The sequence below is a fragment of the Cucumis melo genome, chromosome 2 (genome assembly GCF_025177605.1).
Source record: "Cucumis melo cultivar AY chromosome 2, USDA_Cmelo_AY_1.0, whole genome shotgun sequence".
Lineage (NCBI taxonomy): Eukaryota > Viridiplantae > Streptophyta > Magnoliopsida > Cucurbitales > Cucurbitaceae > Cucumis > Cucumis melo.
Genome location: NC_066858.1, coordinates 19,107,614 through 19,126,971, shown reverse-complemented (window position 1 = coordinate 19,126,971; position 19,358 = coordinate 19,107,614). Strand labels below are relative to the sequence as shown.

The following is a 19,358-nucleotide window of genomic DNA, read 5'->3' as shown; positions in this document are numbered from 1 at the left end:
TTTTTACACCCTATTTTTTAATCTATTTTTTTAAACGATTGTTTACATTTGACTACTCCAATTTAAATGATTTTTTTTAAGGTTCTTTATACAATCTTTTTTAGATTTTTCTATTTTGTTGTATACTCCTATACACGGTTGTTTAGATTTGGTTATCCAAATATAAACGCGTAAAAAAAAGAAGAAAAGTAGAAAGATGATGGAAAGAAATCGAAGCGAAAAAAAAAGAGAAAAAGAAGAAAAATAGGTAAAGATTAAACGACATAGATAAATAATTGAAAAATAAAAAAGATATGGAAAGAAATCGTAGAAAAGAAAAAGAAAAGAAAAAAGAGAAAAGAAAAAGACGAATTAAACAGAGAAAGACTAATTGCAGAAGACAAGAGATGAAAGGCCAAATCTGAAATATTTAAAAAATAACTTACTTTTTTCTTAATAATATTATAAATCCCTATTTTTGCACTCAATCCGGCCGACATCGTGGGAGGTCTACTCTTAAAGCCACGACATCGTGACTATGGAGCCCAATGTTTGGCTTCAGTTCTTCCTGCTCTTTTTCTGGTTTGACGCAGACCGTTGACGATCTTACAAAACTTTTCGTGATTTCGTTCCCAAATGCTTCATTTCAAAAATTTCGCAACAGGGGCAATACGGTTCCACTATATTTCTCTCATCCGCTGTTTCAGTAACTCAAATTCTTCGGTGAATGGCTCCACCGCGCCTTCGAAAGACGACTATTTCGCTGCAATCCACCATATCTCCCACATTGTCCGCCGAGACTTCTACATGGAGCGCACTCTCAACAAGCTGCGAATCTCCTACCTCAATTCCGAGCTCGTTTTCAGAGTCCTACGCGCTTGCTCCAACTGTGGTACTGAGTCCTTCCGTTTCTTCAACTGGGCTTGCTCTCACAACCCCTCTTACCAACCCACAACCCTTGAACTTGAAGAGCTCGTCAAAACCCTAGCTCGGACCAGAAAGTATACCACGATGTGGAAAGTTCTTCTTCAGATGAAGACGCAGAATCTCAAAATTTCACCGGAAACGATATCGTTCATTATTCAAGAGTATGGTAAGCAGGGCCTTGTAGATAATGCGGTTACCATATTCAATCAATGTTCTAAATCTATCGATTGTCCACAAACAGTTGAGGTCTATAACGCATTACTTTTTGCGCTTTGTGAGGTTAAAATGTTTCATGGAGCTTATGCGTTGATTAGGAGGATGATTAAAAAAGGGGTAACTCCTGATAAAAAGACTTATGGAACTCTTGTAACTGGATGGTGCTCAGCGGGGAAGATGAAGGAAGCTCAGGAGTTCTTGGAGGAAATGAGCCAGAAGGGGTTCAATCCTCCTTTGCGAGGTCGTGATCTTTTGGTAGAAGGATTGCTTAATGCAGGGTATTTAGAATCTGCTAAGGATATGGTTAGAAAAATGACTAAAGAAGGCTGTGTGCCTGATATAGGAACTTTTAATTCTCTTATTGATGTTATATGTAACTCTGGAGAAGTTGATTTTTGCATTAATATTTTTCATGAGGTGTGCAAGTTGGGGCTTTGTCCTGATATAAATACCTACAAGATTTTGATTCCAGCAACTTCGAAAGTAGGTAGGATTGATGAAGCATTCAGGCTTTTGAATTGCTGTATTGAGGATGGACATGTACCGTTTCCAAGTCTTTATGGACCAATAATTAAAGGAATGTGTAAAAGGGGTCAGTTTGATGATGCATTTTGCTTTTTTGGTGATATGAAACATAAGGGGCATCCACCAAATCGACCAGTGTACACAATGTTGATTACAATGTGTGGACGTGGAGGGAGATTTGTTGATGCTGCTAATTACTTGATGGAAATGGCTGAACTTGGTTTACCTCCAATTTCAAGGTGCTTTGATATGGTTACTGATGGGTTGAAGAGCTGTGGAAAACATGATTTAGCAAAGAAGATTGAGAAGCTTGAAGTTTCTATTCGAGGCATTTGATCTTATAGTAAAGTAATAAGCAAGCACTTTTTCTGCTTGAAGGATGTGGTTGAAATGGATATGAAAAACGAAAAACTATGGAAGTCAGAAAAAGGACAAAGAATCATGTCTCTTAGGAAATTCTTTCTAATCACTCTTACACATGTGGAGAGAGATGAGAGAAAGAAGTCACAGTAGAGGTTATCATCCAGCGAATGATCAACATTTTCAGATGTACTGTATGGATTGCCTAGGATTGTGACTGAGGCTACTGCTATCTGGGTATCATATACAGCTTCTAACGCTTAATTGCTAATATTATCTAACCTATTGTTGCATGATTTGCTTGGTCATCTAATCCTGTCTCGTGAAAACTTATATTTCCAATGTGCTATGGCCATTAAAATATGTGGTTTGGGTGCTGCCAACTATTGAGCTATTAACAGTTTCCATTCTGTTGAGAAGACCACATGGTCAATTCTTGCAGTTTTCGGCTTCGTTTTATTGAAAGTTAGAGTTGCTACATGGCTTGAGAAAGTTGGGAGGTGATTTCTACAGGGAAATGCTGAATTGTTTGAGTTCAAGGGAGAATCGTTTTCTTGCTCCAAGGTGGTGTTCTCTGTCAAAGGATCGCAGTAGCCTTTTCTTCAAGTCCATATCAATTGGATTCTTATAATGTCTTCTGTTCTGGAAGGAAAGATGACTACTTCCAAGTCGGTCTGATTTGGGGAGTGATTGCGCTCATATAAAAGGGGGTTAACTGTAGACTCTCCTTAGATTTCCATATTCTTATATATTTCAATCCTGCGATCATTCAATCTTCAATTATATGCTTGTTTTTTCCTTGGGTGAGTGATGTAGATATTGTATATGTTGGATATTATATTAAACAAGATGCCCTGAATTTAAGCTCTTGTGTTGTTGTTTCATTCCCATTTAATATTGATTTCCACTTGTTTGGTCTTTTTTGATATTTCAAGTCTACAAGTGGAGGGAAAGTGTTGGATATTATATTAAATTTACCATAAGCTATTAAGCTAATCTTTTGGGTGAATTGGTGATTTAAGAATATATTGAAAAGGTGAAGAAGCCTTGTCCTCATTTTAGTTTGGAATCAGGAGTAATGCACTTGGAAATAAATCCTTGTTGTGTTTGGTATTCTCATCGTTCGTTATCCTTATTCTTGTTAGGGCATATAGAAAACGGTTTAGGTTTAGGGTTTAATCCTTGTGGTTGTGTTTGGTATTCTCATTGTTTGTTATCACACAAGCCAACCTGAACTTCCCATGTAAAAGTATCATCTTTTGAATGATATGACTCATATGTGGGTTTAAATTTTGAATTTGGTTGCTCTCAGATACTGAATTGTAATATTTGTTTAACACTTTCATGCTTCGGTTGCTTGTAGGCTCAAATGATAAATATAGGGGGACCTCCAATGGATTTTCACTAAGAATATAAAACTTCAAATCACGGTCATTGCTTAACTCAAATGGAGGAGCTTCCTTTTCCCCCTTATCTCATATATACATCTTATCTTTATGTCGAACTTTGTAGGGTCAACTTCTGCAAGGTCATATAATTCATACCGTAAATCTTTGTGCCTAATTTCTTTAGGGACAACAATGCCTTTTAACACTCTTCCTTCATATTTTCTTCGTCCCTCATCCCATGCACCACTGTGACGCACTAAAATCCGAACATGTGCCATCCTTAAACTACCTTAAGTAGTTTTGTATCTTCAAAAATTGATTTGAACTTAAGAACCTACAAGATGCGTGCAAGATGTAAAGAAATAACAAAAATAACTGCAAGATGTGTGCGGGCCTAAGAGAGTTACTAAACATGCAAAGAATAGCTCTAAATGGATTAGGAGGTGTACCAATTTGATTTTGAAATAAATAGTGAAAGTTTGGAACGTGCTAGATACGTGCGAGATAAAGCATGAGGGCGTAAGAGAGTTACTAAACATGCAAAGAATAGCTCTAAATGGATTAGGAGGTGTACCAAGTTGATTTTGAAATAAATAGTGAAAGTTTGGAACGTGCGAGATACGTGCGAGATAAAGCATGAGGGCGTAAGAGAGTTACTAAATATGCAAAGAATAGCTCTAAATGGATTAGCAGGTGTACCAAGTTGATTTTGAAATAAATAGTGAAAGTTTGGAACGTGCAAAATACGTGCGAGATACGTGCGAGATAAAAAAAAAATACGTGCGAGATAAAAAAAAACCTTCATTCCTTCTATTCCTATTGCTTACTCCTCCTCTATTTGATCCAACTAAATCCTCATCCTCTAGTTCAATTCATTTTTCACTACCCATTAAACTTTCTAAGAACCTAAAACCAAACTTTGACTAAACTAATTTACGACAAATAAATCCAATTCCAAAAACCAGACAATTACGGATGAAAATAGCACCAAATACCCTAACCAAACATTTACTTACAGCAGATAAATTGAAAATCGGTTAGACATGAAACTCACCGAAATAAGAGAAAACGCTCGAAGTTATTGAATGGTTCGAAGAGGAGCGACGAAATGCACTGGACAACGACCAACGAAGGGCAAGCGACGAAGGGTAAGCGAGGAAGGCCAAGTGACGATGAGCGGAGTAGGTTCAGGTGTCCTAAAAGTCTTTCTTTTGAAAACTTGTCCCAAAATTCATTTAAACCTCTCTTTTTAACCTATTTTTGACAATTTCCCGTCTATTTTTATGCTTCATTTAATTGATTACCCATATTAACCATTTTTTAAAAAAACCGGTTGGAGAGAAGGGGCAATACAGGTTATCGACGAGCATTGCAAATATCTGCCACGTCACCATTTCACACGACCACAACAACTTGATATATCTCCTCCAGAAGAATGAAAAAACTGATCGTTCCCACCAAAATTAATTGAAAGAAAATAATAACAAATCTCTAATCCGTTTCATTTTCTCTTTGAATTTCAGTCTCAATCCTCCAAAATCCATGGTTTCAGCGTCTTTGCTCGAACCCCATCCATTAAAATGGAACAAAACATTCCCACTTCATTTCGCCTCCTCTCCTTCTCCATCAACAAGTGGTCGCTATCATCTCTACCGGCCCTTTATCGTACCCAGAAATTTGAAAATACATGATTCTAGCTCTGTCAAATCCCGTGTTAGATGCTTCTTTTCCGAGAAAGGGAGGAGTTCAACGACTACGATTTCGAATTCTTGTTCGGTGGAATTGGTTAATGGAGATAAACCCAAAAGCCCAATGGAGGTAATTGGGAATTCCATTATTAATGCTCTCAAGACGTTGCGGAAACCGGCAATTGCTGCGGTGTTGTTGGGATTGCTGTTGATGTACGACCCCAATTCCGCGTTGGCCGCTTCTGGTGGGCGAGTTGGAGGGAATGCGTTTTCGTCTCGCTCCTCCTCGTCTTCGAGGAGTTACTCGACTCCCAGGATGAGTTCGGGGTTTTCGTATTCTGCACCGTACACTTCTCCGTCGATGTTTGGCGGTGGCGGGATTTATGTTGGGCCGGCAGTTGGGGTTGGAGTCGGTGCTGGCTCGAGTTTCTTCTTCATATTGGCGGGTTTCGCGGCGTTTCTTCTGGTCTCGGGATTTCTTTCTGATCGTTCCGACAGTAGTGTTCTTACTGCTTCTGAAAAAACTAGCGTACTTAAACTACAAGTATGATAAACCACTATCCCTCTTTTCTGATATCTGCGATCTTTTGTTATTGTTTATTTCATTCATCTTTAGAATTAACACGCGTAATGTGTGGAGAATATTTTTTATCATACATAGTGAAACTACGTAGAAAATACATCAGCCTCCTCATCTGCAAATACAAGTGGGAAATACCAGAAAATACAGTACCCACTAACAGATTTAACTAAAGAATACAACTGAAGAAGATAGTTACAACAAATTTAGTCTATCAATACTCCCCCTCAAGTTGGAATATGGATGTCAGTAATGCCCAACTTGCACAAAATAAAGCATAAAACAGACAATGGTAATGCCTTGGTGAGGTAATAGCTTAAGAAACCCATCAATGATCTTGTCACAAACGAAATGATTGTTTGTTTCAATGTGTTTTGTTTGTTCTTGAAAAGTAGGATTCGGTGCAATGGATATGGTTGCTTTAATTATTATAATAGACAACAACAGGTAACAAGTTTCTTAGCCACAAATAAAAGAAAGCAATAATGAAAGTGGAACAAATTTGCTTAGCCTTCACATCATTCTTCCTTGTTGTATTTGATGTACTAAGTGATGCTGAACGTTGTAATGATTATACCTATGTTCTTTTTATTCTTCACACTTGAAGTTTTTGGTGGTTAGGAATCATTGTATTTGAGCTCTCTTCCTCAACACTACTATATCTCTCCCGCCTCTTTCATCTGTCACTCCTCACCTACTTGGAGGGTACGCAGTTGCCATGTTCCTTTCTCTTAGAAGCTTTGAACTAGTTTTTGAAGAAGTGGTGGCAATTTGGTTAATTGAGGACTTTGAGGATTTGTTGCATGCTTCGCATCTGCAAAAGTTCTTTTCAAAGACCAATTGCAGTGCAATGATGGGTTTATTTGGATACAAAAGATCACAACAAAACAGGGACCTTTATTGAGATTATTAAAAACCATAGCTGAAGTGGAAAGAGGAATCTTGTTAAAATGGAATCCACCAAAAGAAAGGAAGGTGTTACTAGCCCCTTTAGAGTGGAGGAGCCGCATCTCACTGAAGTGAATCGAAAGGAGGTTAGGTCATTTAAGTGGGACAAGTTTCTAACGATCACTATGTAAGACCCCCTATCATAAATACGTATAGACGTAGAGGAAGGAAATCCAATATCCATATCGACAGCCCGGCCCAAGACAAGAATGAATAACGAATAGGCTGAGAGAAGGGGTGGGACCCACTAACAACAAAGAGGGGAATATTTAAGGAATGTTTAGGGATTGCTGAAGGCAGGTTTTATTTTGAGAGACGGCTGCTGTGGAGGCTGAAGGGAGACACCAGCATCTCTAATTGCTGGAATTCTGCTACTGTTTATTTTGTTGTTATTTTCTTTCCGTTAGCTCGCTCTTTGTTTGAGTTGTCTAAGCTTTCTTGTGAACTCATTCTCCCTTTATATAAATAAAGAATCCACAGAGTGCTGCCTCTGTTTCTTGTAGTTTGTTGGGTTTTTCTGAGTGCAGGTGAAGGTTCCTAACAAAGTGGTATCAGAGCCACAAACATCCTGGGAAAGACACGAGCAATGGCTCAAAAGGAGTGGGAAGATAGATTGAACATGAACGAAAAGGAAATAAGAGAGATGAAGGAAATGATGCTGAATCTACTTAAAAGCATGGAGAGTCTGACGGAGGAAGTTAAGGAAGGCAGTCGGGCGAAACTCAGGGAGGAATCAGGTGCCTCCGAGGGGTCCGTACTGAAAGGTAAAGAAAAAATAGGAGAGACAGAAACGACACCGGGCTTCGCCGTGGGGTCATCGGACCGAAGTAAGTATAAGAAACTAGAAATACCAATGTTCAATGGAGAAAACCCAGAAACGTGGATTTATCGAGCCGAACACTATTTCGATATCAATGAGTTGATGGATGAGGAGAAAGTGAAGGTAGCTGTAGTAAGTTTTGGGCCGGACGAGGTAAACTGGTTTCGTTGGAGTAACAATCGGAAAAAGGTGAAGACGTGGGAGGACCTCAAAAGAAGAATGTTTGAACATTTTAAGTCACCGGGAGAAGGAAGTCTAGGAGCGCGTCTCATACGAATTAAACAGGACGGCAGTTACAGCGATTATCTGAAGAAGTTTCTGGAGTACTCAGCCCCATTGCCGGAGATGGCAGAGAGCGTCCTCATCGACGCATTCGTCACCGGTCTGGAAACCAACCTGCAGGCGGAAGTGAAAAGCCGTCACCCAGTGACGTTAGAAGAGTGTATGCGGGAAGCCCAAATGGTAAGTGATCGGGATCTAGCCATTAATATAGCCCTAAATGATTGGAGAGGTAATGGGCCAAAGGTGGTGGGGGCCCAAGCCCACAAAGGAAAACAGATCCTAACAAACCTAGAAAATAAAGAAGGAAAAAAGGCCGATTTCGCGATGAAGCAGCTGACCTTGCCGATTAAGGGGAATTTTGTAAAAAAAGAACCACAGGCGCCGGTGAAGAGATTATCCGATAGCGAGTTCCGAGCAAGGCTAGACAAGGGGTTGTGCTTCCGTTGTAACGACAAATATTCGCCGGGTCATCGGTGTAAGGCTAAAACGAACCGGGAGTTGATGTTTTTTATCACGAATGAAGATGAAGAGCTTGGAACTGAAGAAGAGATGGAAGATGAGGTGACTGAAGAAGCAGAGCTGGGATCCTTGGTAATCAAAGGTGGGTCCGAAATATCACTTCGAACCATTCTGGGGTTCACGTCGAAGGGAACGATGAAAATACGAGGGACGATCTGTGATCGAGAGGTAATCATTCTTATCGACAGTGGGGCAACCCACAATTTCATCCATAGAGGGGTAGTGGAGGAATTAGCCTTACCGCTGGAAAGAAGAAATAAATTTGGAGTGACCATTGGCGATGGAACAGCCTTGGAAGGAAATGGGATTTGCAAAACCGTGGAGATCAAACTACCGGAATTAATAATAGTGGCAGACTTTTTGGTGATTGAATTAGGAGGAGTTGACGTGGTATTGGGAATGCAATGGCTGAGTACTACAGGATTTATGGAAATCCATTGGCCGTCAATGACAATGGTATTCATGGTAGGATCGTCGCAAGTAATATTAAAAGGTGATCCTTCACTAACCAAAGCAGAGTGTTCTTTGAAAACGATTTCCAAAACATGGGAAGAAGAGGATCAGGGATTTTTGATAGAGTTTCAGAAGATCGAGATTGAAGCCGGCTCGGAAGTGGAGAGTGAAAAAGAAGAGGAAGGAGAGGAATCCAATCTGCCTATGATCAGAAACCTGTTGGCAAAAAACAGAATTATATTTGAGCTGCCCAAGGGATTACCACCGAAGAGAGCAGTGGACCATCGAATACTAATTCAGGAAGGACAAAACCCAATCAATGTTCGGCCCTACAAATATGGATACATACAAAAAGGGGAGATAGAAAGATTGGTATCAGAAATGCTTCAAGCGGAAATTATCAGACCCAGCCGAAGCCCATACTCCAGCCCAGTTTTATTGGTTAAAAAAAAAGACGGAGGGTGGCGATTCTGTGTTGATTATCGCAAGCTGAATCAGGTTACTATCGCCGATAAATTTCCCATCCCCGTCATAGAAGAACTGTTAGATGAGCTCCACGGAGCGGAAGTCTTTTCAAAATTGGATCTACGCTCCGGTTATCATCAAATTCGGATGAAGGAGGAAGACATCGAAAAAACGGCTTTTCGCACCCATGAGGGACATTACGAGTTTTTGGTAATGCCATTCGGGTTGACCAATGCGCCAGCCACTTTTCAATCATTAATGAATCAGATTTTTCGGCCATTCTTGCGGAGATTCGTTCTGGTATTTTTTGACGACATACTAATTTACAGTAAGAATATTACAGATCATGAGAAACACCTGGGAGTAGTTTTTAATGTGATGAAGGACAATCAGTTATTTGCAAATGAGAAGAAGTGTGTGATCGGGCATTCAAGAATTAACTATCTGGGTCACTGGATATCAAAAAAAGGGGTAGAAGCCGATGGCGAGAAGGTGAAATCCATGGTTAATTGGCCTCAGCCCACTAGTGTATCGGAACTAAGAGGGTTCCTTGGGTTGACGGGATACTACCGGAGGTTCGTCAAAAATTATGGAAACATTGCTGCGCCGCTGACCAAATTACTACAGAAGAATGGGTTCCATTGGGGTGAAGACGCTACAGCAGCCTTTGATTCGTTAAAACAAGCGATGATATCAGTACCGGTTCTGGCCCTTCCAGATTTCTCGTTACCATTCATCATTGAAACTGATGCTTCAGGGACAGGTTTGGGGGCTGTTCTTTCTCAAAACCACAGACCGATAGCCTATTTTAGTCAGAAATTATCTCCTCGAGCCCAAGCAAAATCCATTTATGAAAGGGAGTTAATGGCGGTAGTGATGGCTGTACAGAAATGGCGCCATTACGTGCTTGGCAGAAAATTCACGATTATTTCAGATCAGAAGGCATTGAAATTTTTATTGGAGCAGAGGGAGGTGCAACCACAATTCCAAAAATGGTTAACAAAATTGTTGGGATATGATTTTGAAATTCTGTATCAACCCGGTTTACAAAATAAAGCGGCTGATGCCCTATCCCGAGTGAAGCTACCGGCCGAATTCCACTCTTTAATGGCTCACGGGCTGTTAGACATTGACATCGTAACAAGGGAAGTGGAAAAAGATGAGGAGTTGCAAGGTATCATTGAAATCTTGAAGGAAGACCCGGATGGCAAAGCCAACTACCAGTGGAAAGCGGGAAATTTATTTTACAAAGGAAGGTTAGTTTTATCCAGAAAATCCACCCTTATTCCATCACTACTACACACCTTCCATGACTCGGTATTAGGAGGTCATTCGGGATTTCTCCGAACATACAAGAGGATGAATGGAGAGATACACTGGATGGGCATGAAAAACGACGTTAAGAAGTACGTAGAGCAATGTGAAATCTGTCAAAGGAATAAAACCGAAGCGCTAACTCCAGCGGGATTGTTGCAGCCACTGCCGATACCCAATCTGATTCTTGAAGACTGGACGATGGATTTCATCGAGGGTTTACCTAAGGCTGGAGGTTATGACAGTATCATGGTTGTAGTGGACCGGTTGAGTAAGATGGCCCATTTCATTATCTTGAAACACCCTTTTTCAGCTAAACAAGTGGCAGAAAAATTTGTTGAGGAGATCATTAGTAAACACGGTATACCGAATTCAATAGTAACTGATCGGGATAAGGTTTTTTTAAGTCATTTTTGGAAAGAACTGTTTACTGCCATGGGGACATCTTTGAAAAGAAGTACGGCTTTCCACCCGCAGACCGACGGACAAACGGAAAGGGTAAACCGCTGTTTGGAGACCTACTTACGGTGCTTTTGTAACGAGCAACCCACGAAATGGCATAGATGTATCCCGTGGGCAGAGTTGTGGTATAATACCACTTTTCACGCATCGGCCAAAACAACACCATTCCAGATAGTATATGGCCGACCACCACCACCGCTGGTACGTTATGGAGACATAAAATCTAACAACAACAGTGTGGAACAGCTGCTGAAGGAGAGGGATCTGGTTATCAGCGCTTTGAAGGAAAATCTGATGATGGCACAAAATAGAATGAAAAAACAAGCGGATTTACACCGTAGAGAACTGAAATTCAAGGTAGGAGATGAGGTTTATCTGAAGTTGCGACCTTATAGGCAGCGATCATTGGCAAGAAAACGTTGTGAAAAATTAGCCCCAAAGTTCTATGGACCTTACCGGATTGTTGAGGAGATTGGGGAAGTAGCTTATCGTCTAAACCTCCCACCCGAGGCCATCATACACAATGTATTTCACGTATCGCAACTTAAATTGAAAATGGGAAATTCACACCAAGTGCAGCATATGCCACCCGCGTTGACCGAAGAATTTGAGTTACAAGTTGAACCTGAAGCAGTTTTGGGAATCCGTTGGAATACAGATATTGGAGCTAACGAATGGTTAATTAAGTGGAAGGGGTTATCGGACAGTGAAGCGACTTGGGAACCCGTTGGGGCAATGAACCAACAATACCCTTCTTTTCACCTTGAGGACAAGGTGAACTTTGAACCCACCGGTATTGTAAGACCCCCTATCATAAATACGTATAGACGTAGAGGAAGGAAATCCAATATCCATATCGACAGCCCGGCCCAAGACAAGAATGAATAACGAATAGGCTGAGAGAAGGGGTGGGACCCACTAACAACAAAGAGGGGAATATTTAAGGAATGTTTAGGGATTGCTGAAGGCAGGTTTTATTTTGAGAGACGGCTGCTGTGGAGGCTGAAGGGAGACACCAGCATCTCTAATTGCTGGAATTCTGCTACTGTTTATTTTGTTGTTATTTTCTTTCCGTTAGCTCGCTCTTTGTTTGAGTTGTCTAAGCTTTCTTGTGAACTCATTCTCCCTTTATATAAATAAAGAATCCACAGAGTGCTGCCTCTGTTTCTTGTAGTTTGTTGGGTTTTTCTGAGTGCAGGTGAAGGTTCCTAACACACTACAAGAGACTTTCATGAGGATTGAGGAAGAAACTTGGAAACCCAAAAAGAAAACAATCGGAATAATCCTTCACTGTTAAGTCTTTCTGCCCTGACAAATCTCTTTTGCTCTGTCACTCAAAGGATCATGCAAGAGTATTTGCCATGAATATGGGTGTGTCACTTTCAGGCTTTTACCATGAAGTTAGAGAGATGGGACCTAATGAAACATGGGAGAACTACTGGTGTTCCTCTTAAGGGAGATGAATAAATTTCTTTTTCATTATGGAGATTGGCCACATTTAAGGTGATAGGTGACTGTTTTGGTGGTTTCAAGGATTATGCAGATCAAAATTCTTCTCTCACTGAATGGTTGGAAATTGCGATTAAGGAAACAATACTATTGTTGTTTCATTCCTGCCGAAGTAGAATTGTTGATAGAGATTACTTTTCTTCTTTCCTGCCCATGTGAGAATCCCCCAAGAAGGATGGCTGCTGGCCGAGAATAAAGTTGAAGTTCACGATGGTTTTTTGCCGAAAGCGGCACAAGATATTTTAGTAATGATGTCTAGTTGGTTCCTATCCCAATATATTTGACCTCTAACTTGAGGCCTCAATTTGTTGATCTTAGCCTTCCCTTGAGTTCAATGTGGCCACGGGTTTCTTAGAAAATAGAATGTATTGGTGGTCCTTTGCACTAGAGTTCTATCCCAGATTTGCCCTCCAAAATTAAAAAATAGGCGGAAGGAGGAAAGGGTAAATTGGTCATATTTCTTGAAGCCTTAGGAAAAGGCTCTAGCTAGAGCTACGGTTGATCTCTCCAACATAATTTGTGATAGAACAGAAAAGTTGGATCAAGAAAGGGACCTGCTCTTTCAGGTATCAATTTCTAGCCAAGAGAGTTTGCACTTGGACCAACAGGAAGAGGAAAATGGGGCCGTGCTTAATGAAGAGGTCCTTAAAGAGTATCAGATGTGTTTCTAAGGAAAGGAGGATCCTTTATTAGTTTAGAGGTGGAGGCAATCTTGGTTTTTGAGGAAGTCAAAAATTGGAGTGTAATACGGTGTTAGTTAATCATTCAAAGGAAATTCAAGAAGCAGATGGGTGTTGAAATTAGCTAAGAAGGGAATAAAAGCCCTTTCTGTCCTTTTAGCTAAAGCTTAGTCAGTGCTTGGATACAACGCACTTGTGTATTAGGCCAATTCCTACGAAAGGCAACCCGATGAGCAAAGGTAGTGCTACAACTAAAAGTATATTAGGGAGCTAAATGTTACTTGAGAACCTGGGAAAATGAACCAGATGAAGCAAAGGAGCAGGGTAGTGAGGAAAACCAGGGCAAGATGTGGCTTCATGAAGGTTGCCTCTTGGAATGTAAGAGGGCTTGGTGCTCCCTCCAATAGAAAACTTATTAAGGAGTTTATTTGTAAGATTAGTTTGGATGTGATCTTTCAGGATACTAAGCTTCTTCAAGTTGATAGGGGAATGGTGAAATCTCTTTGGTCTTCTAAAAGAATTGGTTGATTCATTCTTGATTCATAGGCTCTTTGAGGTATTTTGATTTTATGGAAGGACTAAGGAGGATATCATGTCTGTCAATGATGCCTTACTAGGAATGTTTTCAGTTTCTATTTTTTTCACCTTCAATGGTTGTATCACTGACTAGTTAACAGGTGTTTATTGTCTGTTGAAATTGAGCGATATAATATAATGCTTCCTGGTGGTGTCATAGTTATAGCAAAAGTTTTTGTGATATCCATTGTCCTTGCTTCTTTTGGATTGGCAGACGATTTGTAAGTGATTCCTTGAGTGGGGGTTCTCTCATCCCCTTCCTTAGGCTGTTGGTTTCTACCCTTTTGTGTTAATATGCTTTGTTGTTTTTTATCTATAAAAAAATTGTCTGCTAATTAAAACTCCAAATGCTTGATTTTCATGGAAACAATATGCTTTTCAATGTGTGGAGTGACCCTACTTTCTTTTGGATTCATGTTGGGTTGGTGGATTACTGATAAAAGTAGAATTGTTGGTAGAAATGCAGTTGTATCCCTCTCTTGTCATTTGGATGAGAAACCATATGCTTTTCAACAAAAGAATAGTGACCTTTCTACTCTTTAAGGATTGTACCCAACATAGCCTCTGTTTGGAGTGCATTAGACAAAATTTTAACTACACTACCCATTTGGTTAACTAAATTAAAACTGGAGAATTATCTATAACTTCCTCCTTGACGGAGGATGCAATCTCCTTGGAATAGATTTTGTAATATTCGTTTCACTTTTGTGGTCTTTTTTAAAAATATTTTAATAGAAGGTTCCTTTGGTTTCTTACAAAAGGGAAAAAAAATAAAGGTTATGAAGTTTAGTTTCGTGATTGGTGAAACAAATGTAATTAAACATTGGCACATGGAATGATGCACGGTAGAAAATTTGGTTTTGGTAGCCATGAAGAATATGGATATTGTAGAGTTGCAGTTTACTTTGTAGGGCATCTTTTGCTCATGATGTAACTCTCTCTCCCCCCCCCCCCCCAGGTTGGGCTGTTGGGCATGGGCCGGGGACTCCAAAGAGATCTAAATAGAATTGCTGAAAGTGCTGATACATCAACTCCTGAGGGTTTGTGCTATGTTTTAACTGGTACGCAATTGTTTTCTTCTTCCTTTGGGAATTAATTACTTGCTTTCTGTTTCCTTTCGGCTTTCATAAAAAAGCAGTAAACTCTATTGTTAGTCTTTTGCATATGAGAAGGTACTTATAGAAGTCCCCAAAAGCGATGATCCCATCTTAATGATTTCTGAATTTGTTTCCATCATTTCTTACATAAAAAAGAAAGAAATAAAAATTTTCCTGCATGTGCTATAGAATGAACATCTTAAGTTTATACTGTTATTTGTCTCGCAAACTGTCTTTAACACTTTTCCCAAAATGGGTTTATGGAGATTTCCTTAAGTTGGAATCACCATTCTTTTTTGTTATTTGGTCAATGTAACGTATTCTCAATGTGATTTTGTTTTCACCTTTGGGTTGCAGAAACGATTCTAGCGCTGCTTCGACATCCTGATTATTGCATTTCTGGTTACTCATCTGTAAGTCCCACTATCTTCTTGCACAGAGTTCACAAATGCATATTAATGGTTTTTCAAGGGTTGCTGGATACGTTGGTGATTGTCCATCAATATCCCTGAATAAACCAGGTTAAATAAGGCAGGGGAATGTAAAATAAGATACTTCAGTAAGCGAACATAATATGCAAGAAACTGAATAGACTACAAACACCATTACTACCAAGAATAGCTAGGCGAGTTGAATCTTTATATAGTTACTCTGCACTTTCACTTAGAGCAAGAAGATGTTGACGAATAATTTGCACTCTCCTTTTCTCTCCATCTCTGTTCGTGCCAGTGGCAGATGCAGGAGTTTTATTTTGGGGCGCACAATGTATTAAGAAACTATAAAGATTAGTGTAAAAATGTATTCATAGCTTCAAAAATAACCAATTTAATACTTAGTACAACTGTTCTCTATGTGTTTATTTAGAAATTAATTCATGATAAATTTATTATCTAACTTGTCCAATCAATTTTTCTTATGTTATAAAACAATCAATCATCTGTAGATCTCTCATTCGATTATGCAATTGAGTCCTATCGATTTTTGTAGATCGATGTTAGACCTCCAATTATGTTGCAACATGGTAGAAGAAAGAAGAAAGATAGTGCACGTGTTATTGAGGGTGAGGGCATACTATGTGTTAGTGGGAGTGAGGGCATTAGGAGTGGGGATCATGGTGGTGGTGGGGACCATAGTTAGTTAAAGGAAAGAGGAAGTTAAATATGCTGAGTTCGGGAAGGAGAAGGGGTTCAGTTTTTTGGGTAGTTTTTTCTGCACTCTTCCTTGAGAGAGAGCATAGGCAGAAAGGGTATGTTCTTACTTTGTGTTTTTAGTTTTCTGTATGTTAGAATTGTCTGTTCTATAATTTACTTTGTAAACTTTGTTTTCGTTGTGAAGAAAAGTACCACGTTCGCCATCGTTGTAAAGTGAAGGAACAGAAGGAATTGAGGGTATTGGTGGTGCGTTAAAATGGTGAGGAAGTAGAGATAATTGAGGAAGACTATCATGATGAAGAGGCAGTAATGAAAGCCATTGAAGTGGAAAATGAAGATAAACCCATTATAGAGCTATCTATCAATTCAGTGGTGGGCCCAATCCTTGAACTATGAATGTTAGAGGGAAGATCAAAGATGAAAAAGTGATTGTATTAATTGATTGTGGAGCAACCCACAACTTTGTATCTGAAAAACTAGTTCACTAAATGAACTTGCTAACTAGAGAGAACGAATTATGGGATGATCCTAGGCTCAGGTGCAGCTACTAAAGGAAAGGGCAATTGTGGAAAGGTCGAATTGATGGTGGGAGATTGGAAGATCATCGATAGTTTCTTACCAATAGAATTGGGAGGTGTAGATGTGATTTTGGGAATGCAGTGGCTCCATTCACTTGGAGTGATTGAGGTAGATTGGAAGAACTTGATCGTGATTTTCCAACAAGAAGGCAGAAAAGGTAGTGATAAAGGGATCCTAGCTTGACGAAGGCCAGAGTAAGCTTGAAAAGTATGATGAGAACTTGGTCCCCAGTTGATCAAGTGATGCAAAGCATGAAAAGTTTTTATGATTTTATTAATGAATATGGGGTCCTTTTATAGGCTGAAAGCTAAACAAGAATTAGTTATGAGTTAGTTATTTTTTGAACTCACTTTGTTATGAGTTAGTTATTTTGAACTAACTCAAGATACAGGAATAATAAACCTAAACTAAAATCAAGAAACTTAAGGAACAGTTTAAGAAACATCAAGAACCTAAAGAAACATCAAGAATCTAATATGTGCTACATTATCAAGGCTTTTTGATAGAATGTAAAGCGTTGGAGGGAAGTCTGTCTGTTGCAGAAATGTATGATGAAGAGGAGGTGCCTACAATTGAAGAATCTATTCCGGCACTATTAGCTAAATATGAAGATGTGTTCAATTGGCCGGAGGGACTACCACCACAAAGAAGCATCGAGCACCACATACACTTGAGAAAGGGAATAGATCCGGCTAACGTGAGGCCATATAGGTATGCTTACCAGCAGACATAAGAGATGGAAAAGCTGGTTGATGAGATGTTAACCTCAGGGGTGATCCGTCCGAGTAATACCCCATATTCAAGTCCCATGTTGCTGGTTAGGATGAAGGATGGAAGTTGGAGATTTTGTATAGACTATAGGGCTTTGAACAATGTCACCATGCCAGACAAATTTCCAATGCCCGTGCTTGAGGAATTTTTTGACGAACTTAATGGAGCACAAATTTTCTCTAAGATCGATCTCAAGGCAGGTTACCATCAGATTAGAATGTGTGCACATGATGTGGAAAAGACAACCTTTAGAACGCACAAAGGTCACTACAAATTCTTAGTCATTACTTTTGGATTAACAAACGCTCCCTTCACATTCCAATCCTTAATGAACACTATATTCAAACCCTATTTAAGGTGATGCGTGTTGGTGTTTTTTGAAGATATCCTCATCTATAGCATAAATTTGGAGGAGCATCTGCAACAATTAGAATTGGTGTTGGAAATATTGGGTGACAACGAGCTCTATGCCAACCTCAACAAATGCAACTTTGCTAGAAGTAGAGTTGGTTATCTTGGGCATTTCATTTCAGGCAAGCGAGTAGAAGTGGACCGAAAGAAGATTAGAGCCATTAAAGAGTGGCCAACACCTACAAACGTTAAAGAAGTGAGAGGATTTATTGGCCTCACAGGTTACTATATGTGCAGCATTATGGAAGTGTGGCAGCCCCGTTGACCCAATTATTGAAGCTAGGTGCCTACAAGTGGACAGAGCAAGCGCAAGTAGCCTTTGAGAAATTGAAAATATCAATGATGACACTGCCTATATTGGCCATGCCGGACTTCACTCTTCCTTTTGAAATTGAGATGGATGCTCCGGTTATGGAGTTGGGCTGTATTAATTGAAGCCGTACAGCCAATAGCTTACCCACGCCTTGTCACTACGAGATTGGGCAAAACTAGTTTATTAGAGAGAGCTTATGGCCGTGATTCTTGCTGTACAACGATGGAGGCTCTATTTATTGGGGAGGAAGTTCATGGTTAAGATAGATCAACAATCACTAAAATTCTTGCTAGAACAGAGGGTGATATAACCACAACACCAAAAGTGGATTGCCAAGTTATTTGGGTACACATGTGAAGTGGTTTATAAGCCTGGACTAGAGAATAGGGCAGCTGATGCGTTATCAAGAGTACCTGCTGTAGTCCACTTAAATTATATCTCTGCTCCAACTTTATTAGATTTGATCATTATCAAGGAAGAAGTGGAGAATGATACTCGGCTAAGAGAGATCATCAGTGAGTTAGAAAGAGATGAAATGCAGTTCCCTACTTCTCTTTGCAGCAAGGCATATTAAAATACAAGGGAAGACTGGTGATATCCAAGACTTCTACATTATTGCCCTATCCTACACACATACCATGACTTGGTGGTGAGTTCTTTTTTTGAAACGGGAACAGGTCCTCTTTATTAATGATAATAAATGAGACTAAAACTTAAAGTACAAGAGTATTATAGTAAGATAAAAAGAAACTAAGAGAAAATACAGGCTAAAACTAAAACAAAGACTACACTCGGGCAACATAAATATGATGGCAACCTAAAAACGAACCCAACCAGAAAAATAACGAGCTAATCAAAGCCACTCAAGGACAACACGTCAGTAGAAAGCTAAATACAAAGCATAAATTAAACGCTCTCTCAAAAGAGCCCACTTGAAACTACATTCTTGTACACCCAATTCTTCAAGATGAAAGGAAAAGGAGAACCCTAAGAAGAAGCAAATTCAGCTCCAAAAGAATCTATGTTCTCTGCCTCTCCACTTTGTAATTCTTCTTCCTCTATACAAAGCTCTTCTTCTAGTATTAATTCTTCACTATTGGGACTGAACACTGAGTCTTCATCCTCGGACTCTTCTTCTACTACCCTTGAATTTGTTGAGGATGGACATGGAATACCTCGCACAAAGTCACAATCTGAGCTTGGGCTTTCGAAGGGAGAATGATGAAATTGAACGTTTGAAAAGGAAGGGGAGGAGCTAGCTGACCAAACAAGTGAATCCGAAGTAGGAATCTTCACGCAGCTTTCTTCCAAGAGATTTGAATTTGCCAAGCCTGTCCAAGCTTTG

General features: G+C 39.7%; 2 protein-coding genes across 2 annotated transcripts in view; both read left to right on the top strand.

The window, feature by feature from the left end:
* Positions 1-486: 486 nt before the first annotated feature.
* Positions 487-2,889, top strand: LOC103501022 (pentatricopeptide repeat-containing protein At5g18390, mitochondrial). Its single transcript, XM_008464502.3, has one exon. It carries the CDS (start codon positions 616-618, stop codon positions 1,981-1,983), a length of 1,368 nt encoding a protein of 455 aa, XP_008462724.1. The 5' UTR covers positions 487-615; the 3' UTR covers positions 1,984-2,889.
* A 1,895-nt stretch (positions 2,890-4,784) lies between these two features.
* The window catches only part of LOC103501059 (uncharacterized), a 28,107-nt gene continuing 13,533 nt past the window's right edge, over positions 4,785-19,358 (top strand). Inside the window, exons 1-3 of the mRNA XM_051080882.1 lie at positions 4,785-5,627; positions 14,650-14,752; positions 15,146-15,201. Of these exons, the coding sequence (XP_050936839.1) occupies positions 4,938-5,627; positions 14,650-14,752; positions 15,146-15,201 (849 nt within the window). The 5' untranslated portion in view covers positions 4,785-4,937. The remainder of the gene's footprint in view (positions 5,628-14,649; positions 14,753-15,145; positions 15,202-19,358) is intronic.